Source organism: Hemibagrus wyckioides, linkage group LG19, assembly GCF_019097595.1.
Source record: "Hemibagrus wyckioides isolate EC202008001 linkage group LG19, SWU_Hwy_1.0, whole genome shotgun sequence".
NCBI lineage: Eukaryota > Metazoa > Chordata > Actinopteri > Siluriformes > Bagridae > Hemibagrus > Hemibagrus wyckioides.
In genome coordinates, this window is record NC_080728.1 from 5095000 (window position 1) to 5115777 (window position 20778).

The 20778-nt window shown below is 40.4% G+C and overlaps 3 protein-coding genes across 6 annotated transcripts; 2 read left to right on the forward strand and 1 right to left on the reverse strand.

The window, feature by feature from the left end:
• Positions 1-640: 640 nt before the first annotated feature.
• Positions 641-9148, forward strand: si:ch73-352p4.8 (cystine/glutamate transporter). Of its 2 annotated transcripts, none has more exons than XM_058416642.1 (12): positions 641-959; positions 3670-3796; positions 4253-4368; positions 4968-5093; positions 5206-5305; positions 5921-5965; positions 6059-6182; positions 6261-6364; positions 6920-7016; positions 7599-7748; positions 8177-8284; positions 8650-8788. In XM_058416642.1, the coding sequence occupies exons 1-11, from the start codon at positions 722-724 to the stop codon at positions 8237-8239; spliced, it is 1290 nt and encodes a 429-aa protein (XP_058272625.1). In that variant the 5' UTR covers positions 641-721; the 3' UTR covers positions 8240-8284; positions 8650-8788. The 2 variants fall into 2 exon arrangements, with proteins under 2 accessions (XP_058272625.1, XP_058272624.1); XM_058416641.1 differs by having other exon boundaries at positions 642-959; positions 8107-8284; positions 8650-9148.
• A 3220-nt stretch (positions 9149-12368) lies between these two features.
• On the reverse strand, positions 12369-17444 carry foxm1 (forkhead box M1). The gene is made up of 9 exons (XM_058417569.1): positions 17294-17444; positions 16177-16593; positions 15942-16090; positions 15489-15680; positions 15272-15400; positions 15110-15169; positions 14810-14861; positions 14473-14660; positions 12369-14403 (listed from the first exon to the last, which is right to left on the reverse strand). The coding sequence occupies exons 2-9, from the start codon at positions 16577-16579 to the stop codon at positions 13723-13725; spliced, it is 1854 nt and encodes a 617-aa protein (XP_058273552.1). The 5' UTR covers positions 16580-16593; positions 17294-17444; the 3' UTR covers positions 12369-13722.
• A 64-nt stretch (positions 17445-17508) lies between these two features.
• Positions 17509-20707, forward strand: rhno1 (RAD9-HUS1-RAD1 interacting nuclear orphan 1). 3 transcript variants are annotated; one of them, XM_058417571.1, is made up of 3 exons: positions 17509-17652; positions 17731-17924; positions 19267-20707. In XM_058417571.1, exons 2-3 carry the CDS (start codon positions 17748-17750, stop codon positions 19975-19977), a joined length of 888 nt encoding a protein of 295 aa, XP_058273554.1. In that variant the 5' UTR covers positions 17509-17652; positions 17731-17747; the 3' UTR covers positions 19978-20707. The 3 variants fall into 3 exon arrangements, with proteins under 3 accessions (XP_058273554.1, XP_058273555.1, XP_058273556.1); XM_058417572.1 differs by having other exon boundaries at positions 17521-17569; XM_058417573.1 differs by having other exon boundaries at positions 17535-17640.
• The last annotated feature ends 71 nt before the right edge of the window (positions 20708-20778 follow it).

Sequence of the window (20778 nt, forward strand, 5' to 3'; positions counted from 1 at the left end):
AATAGTGATTTCTGTCTCCATGAGCTCTGAAGCTTGAGAAGCCCCCATATACTGCTAAAACTATAGTCTCATACTTGAAAATAACTCTTTTCTCTTCTGATTAGCTCAGAAAGGTCTCCTTGTTAGAACACACAGCAGATAGATGTGTCTCTATGTGAGATGTGTATCTATCTGAGAAAGAGACAATTCTTCATTTTTTTATATTACTTTCTATGACAGACAGTTCAGAAAATATGACACTACTGTGACGTACTGTATAATTTGCACTTGAATTTCAAGATAAAGAAGTAACACAGTTTAAAGGTGTTTCCACCTTTTTTTCCTAAAGCTGTCTGCACTTTAGTTACTAAAAGATCTGCACTTGCATCTGCCTTCACTTCCCATTCAGGACAGTTTGCCTTTTAGTTACGCCTGAAGAAACAAAAGTGCCTTGCTGTGCTTTTTACAGTCAACAGTAAAGCAGAGAGTCAGAAAGATTTACAGAGTAAAACAAATACAACAACACACATCAAGTATTTACAGACTTAACCCAAAATAGTTGCAAAATCACTTATTTACGAATATCTTCTATAATGTATAAGACCAAACCGCACCCCCAGCACCACCCCTCTCTCTCTCAAACCCTTAACGAACCCACATGTTCACCTCCACTGTGAGGAAAGCTGTTGGATTGTTGCTCAACTCCACATTAGGAGTTTCTGCTCACTCTGAGTTGCTGCACATGTCAGTTGTGAGGGGAAATAAACCAGAGATGGCAAGCCAGAAAGTGGAGGGCAGTGGGAAGGAAGATAAGGTTTACCTGAGACGCAGCATTAGTCTGGGGCCTGCTGTTTCCTTCATTGTGGGCTGCATGGTGGGCAGTGGGATCTTCATCGCACCCAAAGGGGTGCACATGAATACTGGCAGTGTAGGACTCTCCCTGCTCGTCTGGGTGCTCTGTGGATTCCTCTCTACATGTGGTAAGCTTTATCAGTGCCTTGTTTAACAGTACATTACTGTAGCAAAGAATATGCAACAAGTGGATCCACTGGATGCTTTCACATTGTTACACCTTAGAAATACATACTGTATACTATTTACAATCTACTTTTTCTTTCTTTCTTTCTTTCTTTCTTTCTTTCTTTCTTTCTTTCTTTCTTTCTTTCTTTCTTTCTTTCTTTCTTTCTGTAACACACAAATGCACATGGTTTTATTCTGTATATACTGTATATTTCTTATTGGTAAACATTTTCCTTAGTAATCCGTTTTTGTTACTAAAGGATGGGAAAGCTTTTAAAGATGTGAAATAAACCCGATTCCATCTCAAATACTCTGAATCAGACACTGACTTCAGTTTTTTTTATGTAAAAAATGTTTAGCTGTTAATGAAGCCATGGGTGAATCTGATAATATTTGAGACATCATTTATTTCCATTTCTCATTTTATTACGTTACAGACTTCCCATGGTACGGCCTGTAACATGGCTGTACCATGGGATAATAAACAGATTCATCGGACAAGGAAAAGAAATTTTGTTTACTTTTCTGTCTGTGCCTCAGAGCTTTATTCATCCAGAGCTTCAAAATGATCAATGCAAAATGCATATAAATCATTAAATTCGTTAGGTGTCCGTATTACATTTACATTTAGTTTCACATACAGAACAAACAACACCATTATCATTTGTTTACTGCGTGTAAACAGTTAAATGTTTTAGTTCCCTGATGGTCCAACAGCTAGGATCTCACACCATCACAGCATGGCTTCACTTCCCAGGTAATGAACTGGGAATGAACTCACAAGTCAGTGCACTCACAGTGCCAGTCCCAAGCCTGAGGAAAATAAGAGAGCATCTAATGTAAAATCTAGCGTTTTTATTTGTCAAATCTAATCAATTCTAAATAGTTTTAAAGGGCTTCATTGAATAGTAAGACATTAGTAAACATAAATAGTAAACATAAACACCCTGATACAAATATTTCTTATTCAAAAATCAACAGAAAAGCCGCATTAAAACACTCCACATGCAAAGCAGAGAATGAACATGGAAGAAAGTATGTTAAAAATATTTAAAAAAGAGATTAAATAAACATTTAATTTTATTTTTTTGTCATTTCAGGTTCAGCTAACATTGTTGATTAGTTTATGTATCTTCTTCTTTCGGCTTTCACAGCGAATCATCTCTCTCCACCTATCCCTATCTTCTGCATCCTCTACACTTACACCCACTAGCTTCATATCCTCATTTATTCCATCCATATACCTCCTCTTTGGCCTTCCTCTTTGCCTCCTTCCTGGCAGCTCCATGTCCAACATTCTCCTACCAATATACTCACTCTCCCTCCTCTGAACATGTCCAAACCATCTTAATCTGGCCTCTCCCTAACTTTGTCCCCCAAACGTCCAACATGAGCTGTCCCTCTCACTCCCAAAGAGAACCTCAACATCTTCAGCTCTGGCTCCTATCTCTTCCTCAGTGACACTGCCTCTAAACCATACAGCATGGCCGGTCTCACCACTGTCTTGTACACCTTCCCCTTGATTCTCGCTGATATTTTTCCATCACACAGAACTCCAGACACCTTTCTCCACCCATTCCAACCTGCCTGCACTCGTTTCTTTACCTCTTTCCCACAATCTCCATTACTCTGGACTGTTGACCCCAAGTACTTAAACTCCTGTACCTTCTTCACCTCTTCACCCTGTAATCTTACTGTTCCACTTCCCTCCCTGTCATTCACACACATGTACTCAGTCTTACTACTGACTATTTTCATTCCTCTTCACTCCAGCACAAACCTCCTCCTCTCCAGGTTTTCCTCCACCTGCTCCCTGCTCTCACTACAGATCACAATGTCAAACATCATTGTCCAAGGAGACTCCTGTCTGACCTCCTCTGACAACTGGTCCATCACCATAGCAAACAGGAAGGGGCTCAGAGCCGATCCCTTTTTTTTTATTATGTTTATTTTATGTGATTTTTCTGTTGATGATATTTACCATGTGTGAAGTATATTATGATAGTAAAATACATATTGTACATGATATAAGAAAACTTTTTATTTCAGCCATACACAAACCTCCATCATCCTGCTGTTCTGTGTTATAGGATCCAGGTGAAGAGATGGAAACAGATGTAGATTTTTAATATATGAAGTAAAAATTAACAAAATCTGTGAAGAGCCATGAAACTAAATAGAAAATACATGAGGCAAAAAACGTAAGCGATGATACACAAAGACAACAACAAATGCATGACGAAGACAAATAGATAAACGTCTAGGAACTTACGAAATGGTGCTAAAAATGTGAAAAAAGGCATTGCGGCAAGACATTAGGATGTACTGGGGATGTAGTTCAACACCAGAATTAGGATCAATAAAATAAATGTAAACAACATCCATTATTTTATTTTGTTTAACATAAGCTACAGCAGATTTAATCAGGGAAGAGCTCCATCACAGGTAATTAGATGGCTTCCTTTTTGCTGATTGGTTAAATCCTGTGTCATCCCCTCTATGTTTCTCTGTGTTTAAAAAGCCTGGGGCATCCACAGAGACTGTTTTTTCCCTCCCTGAACATCTGGTTTCCTCTCAGATCCCAGGATGTGAAGAGGTACATTTCTGAGTACAAATCACTGACCCCTGCTTTAATGTGTATCTGTCTTTGTCTTGTCTCCTTTACTTCAGGTGCTCTCTGCTACGCTGAGCTGGGAACCAGTTTCAAAAAGTCTGGTGCTCATTATATATATATACTCGAGACACTTGGGCCACTTCCTGCTTTCCTGAGGCTTTGGTCTGAGTTCATTTTCATCAGGTCAGCTCGCGTCTGTTTGCTTTCTCAGTTCAATTCAGTTCCATTCATTGATTTATTTGGATATTGCTTTAAAGAGTAGACATTGTCCCAAAGCAACTTTATAAATACATACACAGGATATAAATACATTTGAAATGAAAATATATCCATATAAATCATCTAAAGCATTCTATAAATCATAGTGCCTTAATAAGCCAGTGGACTGAGAGCCGTGACTGGATTCTGGATGTTGTGGAACAGGAAGTGAGAGATAGAGCAAAGATTTTTGCTTAAATGGCCAATTAAGAGCAACATATCTTATATCCATGATGTTACATGAATGTATTGTAGACTTAATAAGTACACATGTACGACTCAGTGTTAACAAATAACAGAAAAGTTTGTATTGTGTGTCACCTTCCTTGTCACGTGGGAAAGTCATACCTGAGTGCCTTTCTCTTCCTCTTCTCATTGCAGACCTGCAGTATCTGCGTATATTGCCCTGGCTTTTGGACATTATGTCGTGGACCCCTTTTTTGCACCATGCCCAGCTCCTCTACTATTAGTCAAATTAACCGGTTTTCTTGGAATAAGTGAGTTCAATTTCAATACAAAGGAACAAATTTTTACTATCCCAATGTCTAACCGAAGAGCGCAGTTTGTACTTTTGCTGCTCCACAGTTCTTCCCATATAAGAGTGTCAGTTCCTCCAGTTTCCACTGGATTCCTCTGACCTTCTAAAGACATGCTGGATGGCAGTAAACTAAAGCCAGTGTGTGTACACCATGTGACAGAAAGGCAAATCCCCACCTTGGGGCTGTGTTTTCTGGAACCCAAATTAAGCTAGGTTAAATCTAAAAACAAATAACATCCATCTTCTGTACCACTTATCCTACACAAGGTCACAGGGAATATGGAGTCTATCCCAAATGCCAACCCAAACGCAGGGCAATCTCTCTCTTTCTCTCTCTTTCACACACACACAATTTACTACACATGCTTTTGGACTGGGTGAGGAAACTGGAGTACCCAGTGGAAACCCCTGAAGCACAGGGAAAACATGCCAACTCCACACACAGGGCAGAGATCAAAGCGCCAACCCTGGAGCTGCAAGGCAAACCGTGCCCTCCAATATGAGTAACATTTAACCCATTACTGGATCCCTTTTGAAAATAATTGTCTGTTATTGCAGCATTTTTGGTGGCAGTGAACTGCTGGAGTATATCGCTGGCCTCGCGTACACAGGTCTTCCTCCTGATCATTAAGATCTTTGCTCTGGTTCTGATCATCATACCAGGAATTATAGCCCTGGCCAAAGGTAACACAGATTTGATACTGGACTATGATTATTATTATATAGTGTAGCTGTATGATCCAAAGATAATGAGCCAAAGGTCTATCTAAAAAATTGTCTTTAACTCCCTCTTCAGGTCAAACCGGTAACTTCGAGAATGCTTTTAAGTCAGAGTCACTCACACTGAAGAACCTGCCTTTAGCCTTCTACTCAGGACTTTATGCCTTTTCTGGATGGTGAGTAATAGTTTATATACGAATTAAAAATATACACAGATCAGGCATAACATGACCAGTGAGAGGTGAAGGGAACAACACTGATGATCTCCTCATCATGGCACCTGTTAGTGGGTGGGATATATTAGGCAGCAAATGAACATTTTGTCCTCAAAGTTGATGTTAGAAGCAGGAAAAATGGACAAGCGTAAGGATTTGAGCGAGTTTGACGAAGGGCCAAATTGTGATGGCTAGACCACTGGATCAGAGCATCTCCAAAACTGCAGCTCTTGTGGGGTGTTCCCGGTCTGCAGTGGTCAGTATCTATCAAAAGTGGTCCAAGGAAGGAATAGTGGTGAACCGGCGACAGGGTCATGGGCGGTCAAGGCTCATTGATGCACATGGGGAGTGAAGGCTGGATGGTGTGATCCGATCCAACAGATGAGCTACTCTGCTGTTCTTGACTACCTGTTTGTTGCCATGTTATTGAAAAATGCACAAGGAATAAAAAAAGCCCACATTGTAGCATTTCTCTCAGTATCATAACCAAGGAATCACAGGTCATCATGGAGGCACAGGTTTATCCAGTTGTATCTGCACACTTCTCTGTGAAATCTTGTTTGTCTTTGCTTTCAGGTTTGCTTTAAACTTTGTGACAGAGGAGGTTATCAATCCGAAAAGGTTTGTAAAACTGAGACAAAATAAAAAAGATCAGATTGCATTATCACATCTATTCTTCCCTTTATATTTAAACTAGTTTCTTGTTTTTGTCAGAAACATTCCACTGGCCATCATTCTGTCCATGGTCATAGTTACTATATTATACCTGCTGGTGAATGTAGCATATTATACCATGATGACTGTAGACGAGCTGCTGATATCTGATGCCGTAGCAGTGGTCAGTATGTTATAAATATTAAGTGCTGATTGATTTTTTTAATTCACTGTCTAATTTTTTTCTCTGTATGGCACACAGACTTTCGCCACCAAAGCCCTGCCCAGGTTGGCCTCACTGGTGCCCTTACTGGTGGCCATGTCCTGTCTTGGGGCAATGAATGGTGGCATCTTTTCAGTTCCTAGGTATAGATTCTGTTAAACACACCGTCCACTTTATTAGGAACATGTATATGTTTGTGCAATATAATGTAACATGATAACTGTGTATTATTGGCTAAAACAGTCTGACTGAGACAGAAACTCCCCCCAGAACAGCACTGGAGTCTTCAAGAATAAGAAATTAGACAAAATCCAGTTAACAGTGGGTGAAATGAGTTCTCACTCTCTGTCCCTTTTAGCCTGACTGTTTCCCTTGTTTTTTGTCTATATTGTTTTTCTAATTGTGTGGCAGAAAGCACACACATCCATTCCAGAAGTCACAGATTGGTCACTGAAAATAAAATCATTTATGTAGTTATCTAATCAGTTCAACACGTGGCAGCAGCAAATATCTGCATGATTGTATGCAGTGTGCTGCTGCAACACGATTGGTTGATTAGAAGAACGGGGAAAAAATGTGCATACATTTACCACCTAATAAAGTGGACATCATGTTAAATACTGTAAATACTGCATACTGATGTCTGATTTCCTCAGATTTTAATGTGTGTTTGTGTGTGTGTGTGTGTGTGTGTCTAGAATGCTACTCGTGGCAGCCAGAGAGGGACAATGGCCAGCTCTGTTCTCCATGATACACATACGCAGAAAGACACCGTTGCCTGCTATACTGTTCCTGGTAATGTACTGTAATGTCTGTAATGTAATACGTTTCACATAATACATACACTTTTACTGTTATTGCCTTTTTCCTGCAAGGGAGCCTGGTAACATCTTCCAGATTGTTTTTGTTGATACTTTTATTCATTCATTTAAGTATTATAACAAGCACATTAATGGTTTGTTGTTATACTAAAATAATGCACACCTTCTGACCAATCAGATATGAGCATTTATTCACATTGTGGTATAAATCTGTTGTATCTGTTATATATAATGTAACTATAAATGGATAGAATGTATCATGCTTTAATAAATTGAAGAATGAACTTATTAGCAAGTTAAACCCGGATAAAATCAGAGGTTGCTTCATGTGACAAAAACCAAGTATGCCGTTCGGATGATACAACAATGACCAGTTGCAGTGTTATAAGAGGAATAAAACATTACCTGACATGCAGTTACTGGAAGATACTCGTCTTGAGGATAGTAAGAGTTACTCTGTCTGACCCCAAGGCCGCATCGGTGATTATTTTCCATGAACAACACGTCTCACTGATCCCTTATGTATGACTGACTGTCTCACTTGTCATTCTTACAGTCTCCTCTAACGGTGTTCATGTTGGCAAGAGGAGAAATTTATCAGCTGATCAACTTCGCTTCCTTCTCTCGCTGGTTATTCGTTGCCATGGTTACCCTGGGGCTCATCATCCATCGCTATCGATTTCCCGACTATCCAAGAGTATTTAAGGTTTAGAGCTAAATAATTAACTCACTATTTTCATAATAATAACCATACAAAATTCTTATGATACCTGTGCTACACTCTTTAAAAAAGTGGTTCAGTGGGGTTCTGTATAGAACCCTGCGCTTCTGTACCTGGTCAATAGAAACTTTTCCCAACAAAGCCTTGTGGAGCAATGATTATATAGATAATATAGATATAGATGTAGAGATGTAGAAACATTCTATATTTCTTCTAAGAGTGTACCAAGCAAAAGAATTATTAATACATTTTAGTCTTATTTGATTTTACAGACTGCCATTTATTTATTTATTTATTCATTCATTCATTCATTCATTCATTCATTCATTCATTCATTTATTAGGTTCCTCTGGTTTTTCCTGTCATCTTCACGGGGGTGTGTTTCTTCATCGTGGGTCTGTCTCTGTATTCAGACCCCTGGACCACAGGGTGCAGTTTGGCTGTTACTTTCACTGGGATCCCAGTGTACTATCTGACTGTAAAGCACTCTTATATACCGACCCGTTGGAGAAAAGCCTTTGGTGAGTTTCCTTCCTCTACCAAATGTAAATGCATTGTTGTTGGTCATGTTTATTGTCTACACACACACACACACACACACACATATGCACACTTTATTCACTCGTTCATCTCCAGTAAGCACTTTATCCTGGTGAGTGTCCCAGAACCACTGGGAGTGAGGTGGGAACACATTCTGGCTGAGACACCTGTCAATCACAGGGGCTTTGTGACAATGCTGATTGTAAAAAGCGCTACACAAATCAAATGAATGAACTGAATTTGAATATTGAATAGAATTTCTTACACTGTTACTTCCTTTTTCTTTCTTTTAAACCAGTATTTAGTGAAAACCAGTATTTTTATTTCCCTTTCCTGCTCTGTTCAGATTACTGCATTCTGCAACTTCAGATCCTAATGGAAGTGATACAGCAAGAGGTTCAGACCTACTGAAGGAGCACTAACGTTTACTACTACTTCAGCTCCGTATTCTGCATTAGGATCTCTTCTAATCATCAACAGACCATCCAACAACCTCGCAACCTGACTGCCATGATGTGTTTAGAGGAATAATAGAGTCACAGTAACAGAGAGAATATCCTGACCTTCAGCAAAGTGTCTGTGGAGTATCTGTATATGATGTAGCAGTAGAAGTTAACAAATACTAACTGGGTAACACTAACCGATCAGTTTTATCAATTTAATTGACATTTAGTGGACATTTGATCTGGACTGAGAATCAGAAATTTAGTGCTGTATGATGTGTAATGATTATTAGGGATAAATGTTGGAGATAAATAGAAAATTAACTTTCAACTTTATTACATTTTTCAAGGTTTCTATATTTCTGTAAAGCTGCTTTGAAACATTGTTAAAAGTGCTATACAAATAAATTGAATTGAATTGTATGAGAATATCGCTTTCTGGCAAGTCTCTGGACTTTTCCTTTCTATCTGCTGATGAATAATGCAATATTGACATAATGATATAATGACAGTGACTTGAACACTGTGTGACAAAATAAAATAAATATAAAAAGTAGTAAAAACAAAATGCCATTACAGTTACATACACATTATGGGCTTTTACTTAATGCTGATATATACAATAAATATTCAGTTATTTTATATATATATATATATATATATATATATATATATACACACTATATTGCCAAAAGTATTCGCTCACCTGCCTTGACTCGCATATGAACTTAAGTGACATCCCATTCCTAATCCATATGGTTCAATATGACATCGGTCCACCCTTTTTTTTTTTATGACTATGTATATATATATACACTATATTGCCAAAAGTATTCGCTCACCCATCCAAATAATCAGAATCAGGTGTTCCAATCACTTCTATGGCCACAGGTGTATAAAATCAAGCACCTAGGCATGCAGACTGTTTTTACAAACATTTGTGAAAGAATGGGTCGCTCTCAGGAGCTCAGTGAATTCCAGCGTGGAACTGTGATAGGATGCCACCTGTGCAACAAATCCAGTCGTGAAATTTCCTCGCTCCTAAATATTCCACAGTCAACTGTCAGCTGTATTATAAGAACGTGGAAGAGTTTGGGAACGACAGCAACTCAGCCACGAAGTGGTAGGCCACGTAAACTGACGGAGCGGGGTCAGCGGATGCTGAGGCGCATAGTGCGAAGAGGTCACCAACTTTCTGCAGAGTCAATCGCTACAGACCTCCAAACTTCATGTGGCCTTCAGATTAGCTCAAGAACAGTGCGCAGAGAGCTTCATGGAATGGGTTTCCATGGCCGAGCAGCTGCATCCAAGCCATACATCACCAAGTGCAATGCAAAGCGTCGGATGCAGTGGTGTAAAGCACGCCGCCACTGGACTCTAGAGCAGTGGAGACGCGTTCTCTGGAGTGACGAATCGCACTTCTCCATCTGGCAATCTGAGTCTGGGTTTGGTGGTTGCCAGGAGAACGGTACTTTTCTGACTGCATTGTGCCAAGTGTAAAGTTTGGTGGAGGGGGGATTATGGTGTGGGGTTGTTTTTCAGGAGCTGGGCTTGGCCCCTTAGTTCCAGTGAAAGGAACTCTGAATGCTTCAGCATACCAAGACATTTTGGACAATTCCATGCTCCCAACTTTGTGGGAACAGTTTGGAGCTGGCCCCTTCCTCTTCCAACATGACTGTGCACCAGTGCACAAAGCAAGGTCCATAAAGACATGGATGACAGAGTCTGGTGTGGATGAACTTGACTGGCCTGCACAGAGTCCTGACCTCAACCCGATAGAACACCTTTGGGATGAATTAGAGCGGAGACTGAGAGCCAGGCCTTCTCGTCCAACATCAGTGTGTGACCTCACAAATGCGCTTCTGGAAGAATGGTCAAAAATTCCCATAAACACACTCCTAAACCTTGTGGACAGCCTTCCCAGAAGAGTTGAAGCTGTTGTAGCTGCAAAGGGTGGACTGACGTCATATTGAACCCTATGGATTAGGAATGGGATGTCACTTAAGTTCATATGCGAGTCAAGGCAGGTGAGCGAATACTTTTGGCAATATAGTGTATATATATATATATATTTATATGATGCTCCTTCAGCCGCTCCGTGATCACGGCACGGCAAACCATCCAGTCTGCATATTAGATTTTTGCACAGGTTTAACTCTGGATGTCATTCCTCACACAACCTTACTATTTTATCTGAGCTAACAGCAAATAAATAACCATACATATTCTAGGACATCTTTTAGTTAATTAATATAGTTCAAATGCTGTACTTATGCACTACTTATGTACAAGGCTCTAAATGGTTCAGCTCCCACGTTTACAATCCAACACGCTCCTTAAGATCACAAAACTCCGGACTTCTGGTAGTTCTCAGTATATCAAAGTAGGGGGAGAGCGTTTCCGTATTTAGCTCTGAAACTTTGGAATAGCCTTCCTGACAGTGTTCGAGGCTCAGACAAAGTCTCTTTATCTATCTCTTTAGCCAGTGTAGAACAGCAGCTATGCTAATTCCTTTCCACTTGTTTGCCTTTTTCCACTCATCCTGAGGCATCTGGAGATTGTGCCAGCTCCAGTAGACAGAGGCCAACCGTGTGAGGATCCTGAGGCATCCAGAGATGGACCAGCTCCAGCTGGATTCTGCTTCGTGAGGATTTGAGTATTTAAAGCAACACTGCCAGCCCTGTGTGGACTTCAACAACCTCCTAATTAATACACACACTAACATTCTACACATGGTGTATCTGCATCTCACACCTGACTGTACATGAGTGTGGAAAGGACATTGTTCATTATCACACTCTCCAGTGTTTATAATAATTTATAATCACACTCTCCAGTGTTTATAATAATTTATAATCACACTCTGGTGTTTATGATCATTTATAATCACACTCTCCAGTGTTTATAATAATTTATAATCACACTCTCCAGTGTTTATAATAATTTATAATCACACTGGTGTTTATGATCATTTATAATCACACTCTCCAGTGTTTATAATAATTTATAATCACACTCTCCAGTGTTTATAATAATTTATAATCACACTCTCCGGTGTCACCCAAATGAGTATGAGGTTCCTTTTTCAGTCCGGTTCCTCTCAAGGTTTCTTCCTCATACCATCTAAGGGAGTTTTTCCTCGCCACAGTCGCCTCAGGCTCGCTCACTAGGGATGATTTTGTCTAACATTTGTCTTATGTTCTGTAAAGCTGCTTTGAGACAATGTCCATTATTAAAAGCACTATGCAAATAAAATTGAATTGAAAAAAAATACAGTAGTATTTTAAACCTAACATCTACTGAATCTTTAGCTTATACAAGACAAGATCCATGTCAGTTTACTGAGGAAAGAACCCAATTTTCCATTCGTCCATTTTCTCTAGCGTTTATCCTACACAGGGTTGCACACTGGACAGAGAACCTCCACCTCACAGGACATAATCACACACTCAGACACACACTATAGACAATTTACAGAGGTCAAGGCTACAATTTTTTACTTCATAGAATTTTATGGAAAGTATTTAATCCAGTTTCCCCAAATCTCATATTAAAAAAACAACACTTCATTTGCATCAAAAGCTAGCAAGAAATAAATGCATAAATAAACAGACAAATAAATTCAGCCTAAACAATAAAAGCAGAAATCAAGGACCTGACACAGATTTATTTTTTTTTATAATCATTTATAAGATTTTTTTTTAAACAATACATATAGATTGTGATGACACAACCAAAAAAAATGTTTTCATCAAAAGTCAATGCATGCAAGAGACCAGGACTGGGTGATGTGCTTAAACATATAAATTATTACTTATTACAGAATCCTGCACATCATGTTAAAGCTGTTTGTCTGTGAATATAATATGAAATGAAATGGAAATGCTGGCTAGGAAATAATAAGCTAATGTTGTGTCTGAAAGAGGACTGACTTAATTCAACAGCAAGTCAAGCTTTGATAAATAAATGTGGCACTTTTTTTTCTTCTTCTTTAAATCGATGTTGTATCTTGAACTGGGTTCAGATTTCTCAGTGTGGATGAGATGAAAGTTTGATGTGCTTGGTTACAGTTTACTTCACCCAGCCCTTGACTAGAAACTAGAAATCCTGCACCATAAATACAGTAGGAAGCTGCTGGCATATGATCACCCAAGTGCCAATACAAGATTGTTAAAGTCATAAGGTAAAAAAAGAAAAGACAGAAATCTCACTTCTGTGCTACTGTATTATTAGAGGAATAATTGTGTCAAAAAAAGAAGAAGAAAACCATCGGCATGAATTGCAAGTCTTTCCTTTCTCGTCAAGGTTAAGTCGTCTGCGTGCAGTAGTGTCTACTTAACGATTTGTTTAAATTCTATGTACTCATTTACACATATTTTAAAATACCTAAATACATATACATACATATATATTACAAGTTGTGCAAATCGGATCGAACGGGTCCTCGATACATTCCTCAGACGGTTTCTTGCTCATCGCTCTGGAGCTGGAGTGATGAACAGACTCAAACTTCACATACGTACAGTAAAAGGAGAGTCACACACACACACACACACACACACACACAGATGTGAGGAAATAAAAAGGATACATGCATATGTGGAAGAAGTGAAGGCAGTGAAAATCAGCATAAGCAGCTTATGTAGTTAAAAACAAAAAGGCTTGGAAACAAGTGGAGACTGGCTGATGGCGGTCATGTTCGACTTGGTGTGCAGCAGGATTGGGAGACATGATATTCTCAATCAAGCACTGCTGCTTAATCCCAAGAGTTTAAGAAAAAGAAAGAAAGAAAGAAAAGAAAAAAAAAAAACCCTGACGATGTGCATGGAGACAGGCTGAGAGGATGTTGCACAAAAAGCAGTGTAGCTGAGAGTCAGATATATAAAGCAAGGAAAAATATATACATATATTAGCAAATAGACTTTGAGGCAGTGAAAAAGCATGTGAGCAGCGGCAATTTTTTCCCTTAATGTGGCTTATTTCAGCTCAGGAATAAACTGTGACCAGCTGAGGTTGGCCATGCCCAGGTCGTCGTCCTCCAGCCCCGAGAAGCTGATATCCACCAAGATTTTGCTCAGGCTGTCGTTCATGGTGTCCAGTACAAGGCCCTCGGTGAGCGAGCGGTTGGCCGTCTGCGGGTCACGGGAACAGGAAGTGAGAAGCTCACGGGGTGAATTAAACAGTGGCAGCTCTTTGAAAGGCGTGCTGCTGAAGCTCAAGCCGCTGTGCTCGTGCCTCTGCGGCGGTGTTCGGATCGGGCTGAAATCCAGCACACTGCGGCTCCCTTTACCCAGCGGCGTGATCTTCCATGGCTCCAGCGCCTTGCTGGGTGTAGACGAAGCTGGGTGGCTCCCTTTGATGGGCGTTTTAAAAGTTTCGCCTTCCAGCTGCGGGTCACGCCGGGGCTCTGGATCCGGCTCCACTTCCTGGAAGGCAGAGACGTCCGAGGCCAAGCCCGAGTCGAAGAAAGTGCTGTCTGGGAAGAGCAGGACAGGCTCCTCGGTGGAAGGTGTGACTAGACGCTGCTTACGACGCGAGCTGCTCATCTCCTTCCGTTTGCTGCTGCAGGGTTCACTGACGGGTACACACACACGCTCCTCCTTCACTTCAGGGACCGGGGTAGATATCACCACCACGCTGGATTCACTCTTCGGGACCTTTTAAAACATAGTAGCTGAGTTCCTGTTCTTAGGTTTGTTATCAGTTTCTATGTGAGCAGAATTTACCTTGGGAGCGATGCAAAGCCTCTTGCACCCTGTTCTGGAGATGGGGTTGGGGGCAGCGGTGCTCTGCTGAGGGGTGGACAGAGAGAGCGCGGCTGCCGGGGAGGGCAGGAAGAGAGAAGGAGTCAGAGGAAGCTGAATAGGCACAAGGTACGAGTCCGTACGAGGCAGGAGAGGCTTCATTTTCCTCTCTGAGAACAAAAACAAACAAATCAAATAATTTATGGATGTCAAATTTTTATTTATGATCTCATTTACAGTGCTGATATATTTACGTTTATATTTACAGTGACATATTTAGCCTACAGGTTTGAAGCAAACCACATTTTTGGGAACCTACCTGTGGTGCAGGTTGTAGCTTTCTTAGGATCAGCCATAACTCGCTTCTGCTGCTGTAGAGACAAAAAAACCCTTTCAGTTTCCTAACTTGTATGCAGTTTTGCTTTACAGAGCATGCCAAGAAGAGGCTGGTTCAAAACATGAGACAAGGCACAGTGTAGACATAAACTTCCTGCCTTAACTTCTCAAATCCTGGAATAAAATAAGTGTTATTTTTGAGACGGTGATGAGTCGTGTGTCCTCTCTGTCTGACTGCAGTATGAGGAGGAGGAGTGAGGAAGAAAAAAGAAAAAAAGCTTACTTGTGGGTAATAGATTTGCGTGGTTTGTGGATAAGAGGGGGCTGCTGGATCAACGGTAGGCTGCAGCAGGTTCGGAGGAGAAAAGAGGTAATGAAGAGGTCAAGAAACGTAAGAGATAAGCTTTAAATGTGGTTTTAAATACAGAGGAAGATTCTTGCTTACCTTGTAAACCTGGTCTAATGTGAGACAGCGGTTTGCCTCGGGTTTAATGGTCCAGAAGGAGATCTTGCCGTCTGGTGTGGTCTCTCGGATGAACATATCGTGCAAGGAGAGGTTATGGCGAATGGAGTTCTAAGAAGGGGGAGAAAGAAAAACGGGTAAAATGTACAGTAATCATACAGTAAATGATGTTAAATCTGCTGTCCAAGCACTTTGTTACCTTCCAGCCAGGTTTTGCTACATTTCGGAAGTAGGGGAAATGGTCCTCTATCCAGTTATAGATTTCCTTTAGAGTCATCTTCTTATTTTTCTTGCTGTTGATAGCAAACTGGATCATGGCCATGTAGGAGTATGGTGGTCTTTCTGACAAAGGGCCCTTAACGGCACCTGCTTCTTCCTCTGTGTGCTGTGGCTAAAAAGGGGTCAACAGAATTTCTGTTATTTTTCTTGTATGAGGAAAGAAAGTGTTTCAGAAACCTTCAGCAATTACATTTAAAAATCTTGCTCATGCTAAATAAACTGCAGTTAACAATGATTAAATGGAAGTGTGTATGACTGTAGACTCTGGTGGAATGATACAGACTGAAGACGGAAAGGTGTGCGTCACGTTCACAGTGGGTGAAGTGAAATGTGATGTTTCAGAGGAAGACACTAAACAATATATAAACTATACCTCTTGGAGCTGTGCACAGCTGTCGAAATTCTCTTTATTAGACTCTTTCTTTTCTACCTCGGCACCTGAGACCTGCGTGTTCATTCTCCCCAACCACTGGATGTTTGTCAGGCTGTTATTTAACACACTGCAGTCCTGCTCGGATTTCACTGACAATAACACAAACAGCAAAATAAACAGCATTGAAAAATGAAAGGGATAATAGAGATGATACGCTAGATTAGTGATCACGTACATCTGCTGCTCGGGAGAGCTTTGGCATCTCCGGCTACACCTGCTTCAGGTCCGAGGAGATTTTTACTCTCTGACGTGGCACGGCTCAGAGCTTCGACTCCATCCTCAGATCCACTGCTTCCACTCAGCAAAATAAACTTGTTTGGCCCCTCTACACCACGTTCCTTCCCTTTAGCAGTCAGCACATTGATGACACTCTGAAGATCGGCGGTTTTTGGTATGACCACCACTTGCGTGTCCGGCATCGTGGGATGGTCCATGATGCAAATGCCATCTGGGACGGACTGCGCTCCGGGTGCTGTTGAAGATTTGTTCTGCTGCCCACCGCCCTCGTTTCTCTGAAACGGCAGTTTCCTCCTCTTGAGGATTATCGGTCTCCTGGGACTCTCCCTCATCTTGTTCATAGCAGATCGGATCCCTGAATCATAAACACAAAGAAATAACATACACGTTATCACATATATTTCCTTAGAAATTACACCCGGTGTGAATGGACACCGAGTCACTTTACTAGTTGACCTTAACTAACCTCAGTGCCATGAACGTATAGCGCTCTGAAACAGAAATATTTCAAAGTATTCATGACATACCGTGAAATTTTTTGTTGGATTTTCACTCGAACCGAGAGTTTTATGGCGATTTGTTTAACTGGCCACACTTTAACTGACTGGCCTTTTGAATATCAACTATTTTACTGACGTCTTCTGGAACACAATTAAACCGTTAACCTCCAGCTACAGTATCCTCGTGATGGAGTGTAGATTAAAAGAAAACAGTAATGTGTTCATATTTAATCACATTTTAACGAGTATTATTGAAGCAGACAGCACGCGCAAGAGTACTGCTTACAAAATACAACACTGATCCATGAGATCGCCTGCTGGATGGATAATATCGCCATTTTCTGTGCATCTATCTACTGATCGTCGATACAGATTTATTAAAATAATAAAATGAGAATTTTTTTTTGCATCAATTTAATCCTGCCACATTGCCTCCTAGCTATTCATGTGCAGTCCATGCTAACACAAAGGACCCCAGCTATATACAGGCTCCATTGCTATAAACGTGACTTACTGGTAACAAAGCAAAGCCAGTTAATATTAAGGCACGCAAACCTTCATATTATGTCAGGTCTCGGTTTATCACACGTCCTTTATTGTGTTTCGATCTCGCCGTTGTGAAATCGTTGTGAAAACTTCATTAGACCGAGAAGGTGAAAGTCGCCACACTTCCGTCTTCTTCACCAAGGCAGTTTGAATTTTGGCGCAGACCTATCATTTTGAGTCACGTGATCAGGAAGCGGCCAATAGGCGCAGGTTAGGGTGCTGTAGCCAACCAATCAGAGGAGATTGTGATGGAAGTACAGCTGTTGGGGGAAAGCGAAGGGAAATGTATTTATAACGCTACTTATTATTAAAAGAAGATATTTTGCAAGAACAAGTTTGTTTGGAAACGAACACAAGTAGTATAAACTGTATGTTGGCTTTTCACAGTTTATTACATAGCTTAATTACAGGTTTCTAATCCCTCTTTTATTCCCGTTCGGACCCAGGGTGAGGATGAAGGCTGATGCCTCGCGCCACGCGGAAAAAGAGGCTGCTGAATCCACACAGATCTCAGCTGCTGTTTGTAGAGCAACCCAGAAGTGGATCCAGACACGAGTATGGACCACAGTTACGAAGCGCGATTAATCCGAGGTCCTTTGTGTCCGAGCAATCACGGCAAGGCGTCCAAGTTCATCCATGGGTAACTGGACTAACTGCTAATTTCAGGGGGAAAGTAGCTAAAAGCACGCTCCAAAATAAAACAAGGCGCCAGATGACGTCACAGACTCGTTTGGCATTAGCGTATTAAATTACCTTATTGGTCATCAGTGGTGATCCGTGATTAGTTTGTAAATGAAACACAGTCGGGTGTTAAAGCACTGATGCTGTGTCAAGCCATCCCTGCTTTGCTCTTAACTTGAGCTGGAGACTTCAGGACCATCACTAACCTGTGCTGAAATTACTGCTAGGTCCTGTTTCATCTTAATTAGTCGCTAAATGTGTCTTAAAAAGTAGCCAGAGCGTTGAGACCATTGATCTGGACTTCAAGCATCTGATTCTCTTTACAAACCACGACTCTTTGTTTTGAGAAATATGTGTCTCTAATCTGTTCATGTGTAGAGCAAAGACATGACCCCTGTGTCACTATGTCAGCTGAGCATCTGGTGTCTCTTAGGCCGTATTTGCATTTCCAAACAATTAAAATTTTTTCTGACATCAGATTTCTGTGACCTTTATTATGGATCACATTTAACTGCGATTCTAAATCCAAAACATATCTGGTCATGGAAGTCCCCATGCAAACACTCATTGATTTTACCGTTAATTTTGAGGTTATTGTTGTTGTAACAGGTGTGGCCAGTATTCGTCATTGAAATCAGGAAGGGTGGTAAAGTGGAGTCCGAATAATTATCCCTAATTGTCTTGAGGACTCAGTCATGGCACAGCACAAATATGGTGTCAAAATAAAATGAAAGGCTTTGAGACAAAATGCAAAGTAGAATCAGTCCTTTCTACAATCATGGTGATGGTACAGATAAAAAAAGTTTGTTCTTTTCAGCTTGCCATAGATTAGAGAGGGAATGATGTAAACACAGGACTCTGATATTGGTTGATAATCCAGTGAGGGTCGTTAAATAGTTTGTCTGGATGCGAATGATTTGTAAACAACATTGTATTAATGAATTATGCATGATGAACTACAATTTCCATCAACATACTTTGTGTTATAAATAGAATAAATTTCCTGGTTACATAATTGCACTGTTTGATCATATAGTGCACTGTTATAAAAGAGAAATGATTTATAATCACAGTATCCGGTGTTTAAAATTAATATCCTGAATGTATATATTTCTGTAAAGCTGCTTTGTGACACCTTGGTCCTTTGTTAAAAATGCGATAAGAATGAAACGGAATTAAATTATTGAAATGTAAATGCATTAAAGGCATTGTGATTTTAGTAGTCTTAAAACAATAGTAAACTAAACGGTTTTCGAATTTCCTAAGTGTGTCGTTGAGGACTATGTTTTTCTCTGCCCTAGGTGTCTCCTCAGTTTACCTCGCTGGAAGATACAGCAGTCAGATGTGGTGGACAAAGAAGGAAGAAGAATAATCATCAACTCCCCACAAGCACTTTAAACAGAACATCGCTTTCAACTCAATTTAGGTCAACTGCTTGCAAATACCCTACTTTGTTATTTGCTAGCAGTAATTCGGTTCCCCTGAGAAGTCGGAGAGGTCTCGGTCAAAACGGCACTGTGTCCCGTGTTGGGGATTCTCCAGAAACAAGGCATCCTCAGTGTCAGATTGACGGAAGTGTTGCTTCAGTCAGTCATGATGATACACCAAGGACGACTTCTCTAAACACATTGGCATGTAACGTGAGTACAGGAGCTCAAGTCACCCCTAAACCCATTAATTTTGCAGCTGGAAAACTGACGAGCTCTTTGACACCACGTACATCTACGGCTGAAACCAGCAGCATTCCCACTCCCCCTCACATCCAGACTCCTGAAATGCCACCCTGTGATCACGTGGTTTCATCCTCCATTCACAGCCTCCTCTTTTCCCCAAATCAACCAAGAACTCCTCCGAGAACTGAAAAACTCCTAGTGAGAGACACACCAGAGAGTGACTATGGGTTGAGGGTGACCTGGAGAAGGAGGAAGAAACTCAAGAGATTACTGACAGAGCGAGGTCAGCTCCGTGAAACTGAGGTCATGATCAGCAATCACTGGTCTGAGGTTGTGTGAATGGGGAAAATAAAAACTTGTGTGTGTGTGTATATAGCTTATTTTTTAATTCTTTTTGTATATTTTGACATACTATATGACCACACTGTATAGAAAAAAATAAGGTCTTACTGAAGTTACTGTCGCTTCATGGATGAAATATGATTTTTTTTGTATCAATGTTATACCTTTATATCATCAAATACTTCAATACAGCTTAAACGGATTTAGTACAAATTGAAATATCGACACGTTGCTTGTACTCCAGCTTCAGACGCACACTGCTTACACAGCTGATGTAAGTGATGGGTAGCTTACACTACCCAAACGTCCTGAATCTCAGGGATCTTCATGTACTGCTGGTGATTTTCATGACTATTAATTACACACTGCATTTACTTCATGGACGATTGTTTCAGTCATGAAACATTGAAAGCAGTTTAAATAAATAGTGCAACAGGGGTGAATGTTCTGGAAAGGGGAACATGCCTACTAGGGAAATATGTGAGTTTTGTGTGATTTTTATTTATTTATTCATTCATTCAATGCACACGTTATCTTGTCTTGTGGCACCAGTTCATTGCTATTTGTACTGTATATTTCTTCTACTAGCATTGCTAGTAATATTAGTAGTTTGTGTGGGTGGTGGTTTAGTAGTATTAGTAATATTCTTTTCAAAAGTTATATAATTTCAGGTATATAAAAGTCTTATAATCATGTCGAAGTACTTTAACGTGTGTGGAAGTTTCCCACAATTCTTGCCAACAGGAAGCAGTAAAAGGAAAGGCAGAACTCCAAATTGCACCTTGTGGTTATTTTTAG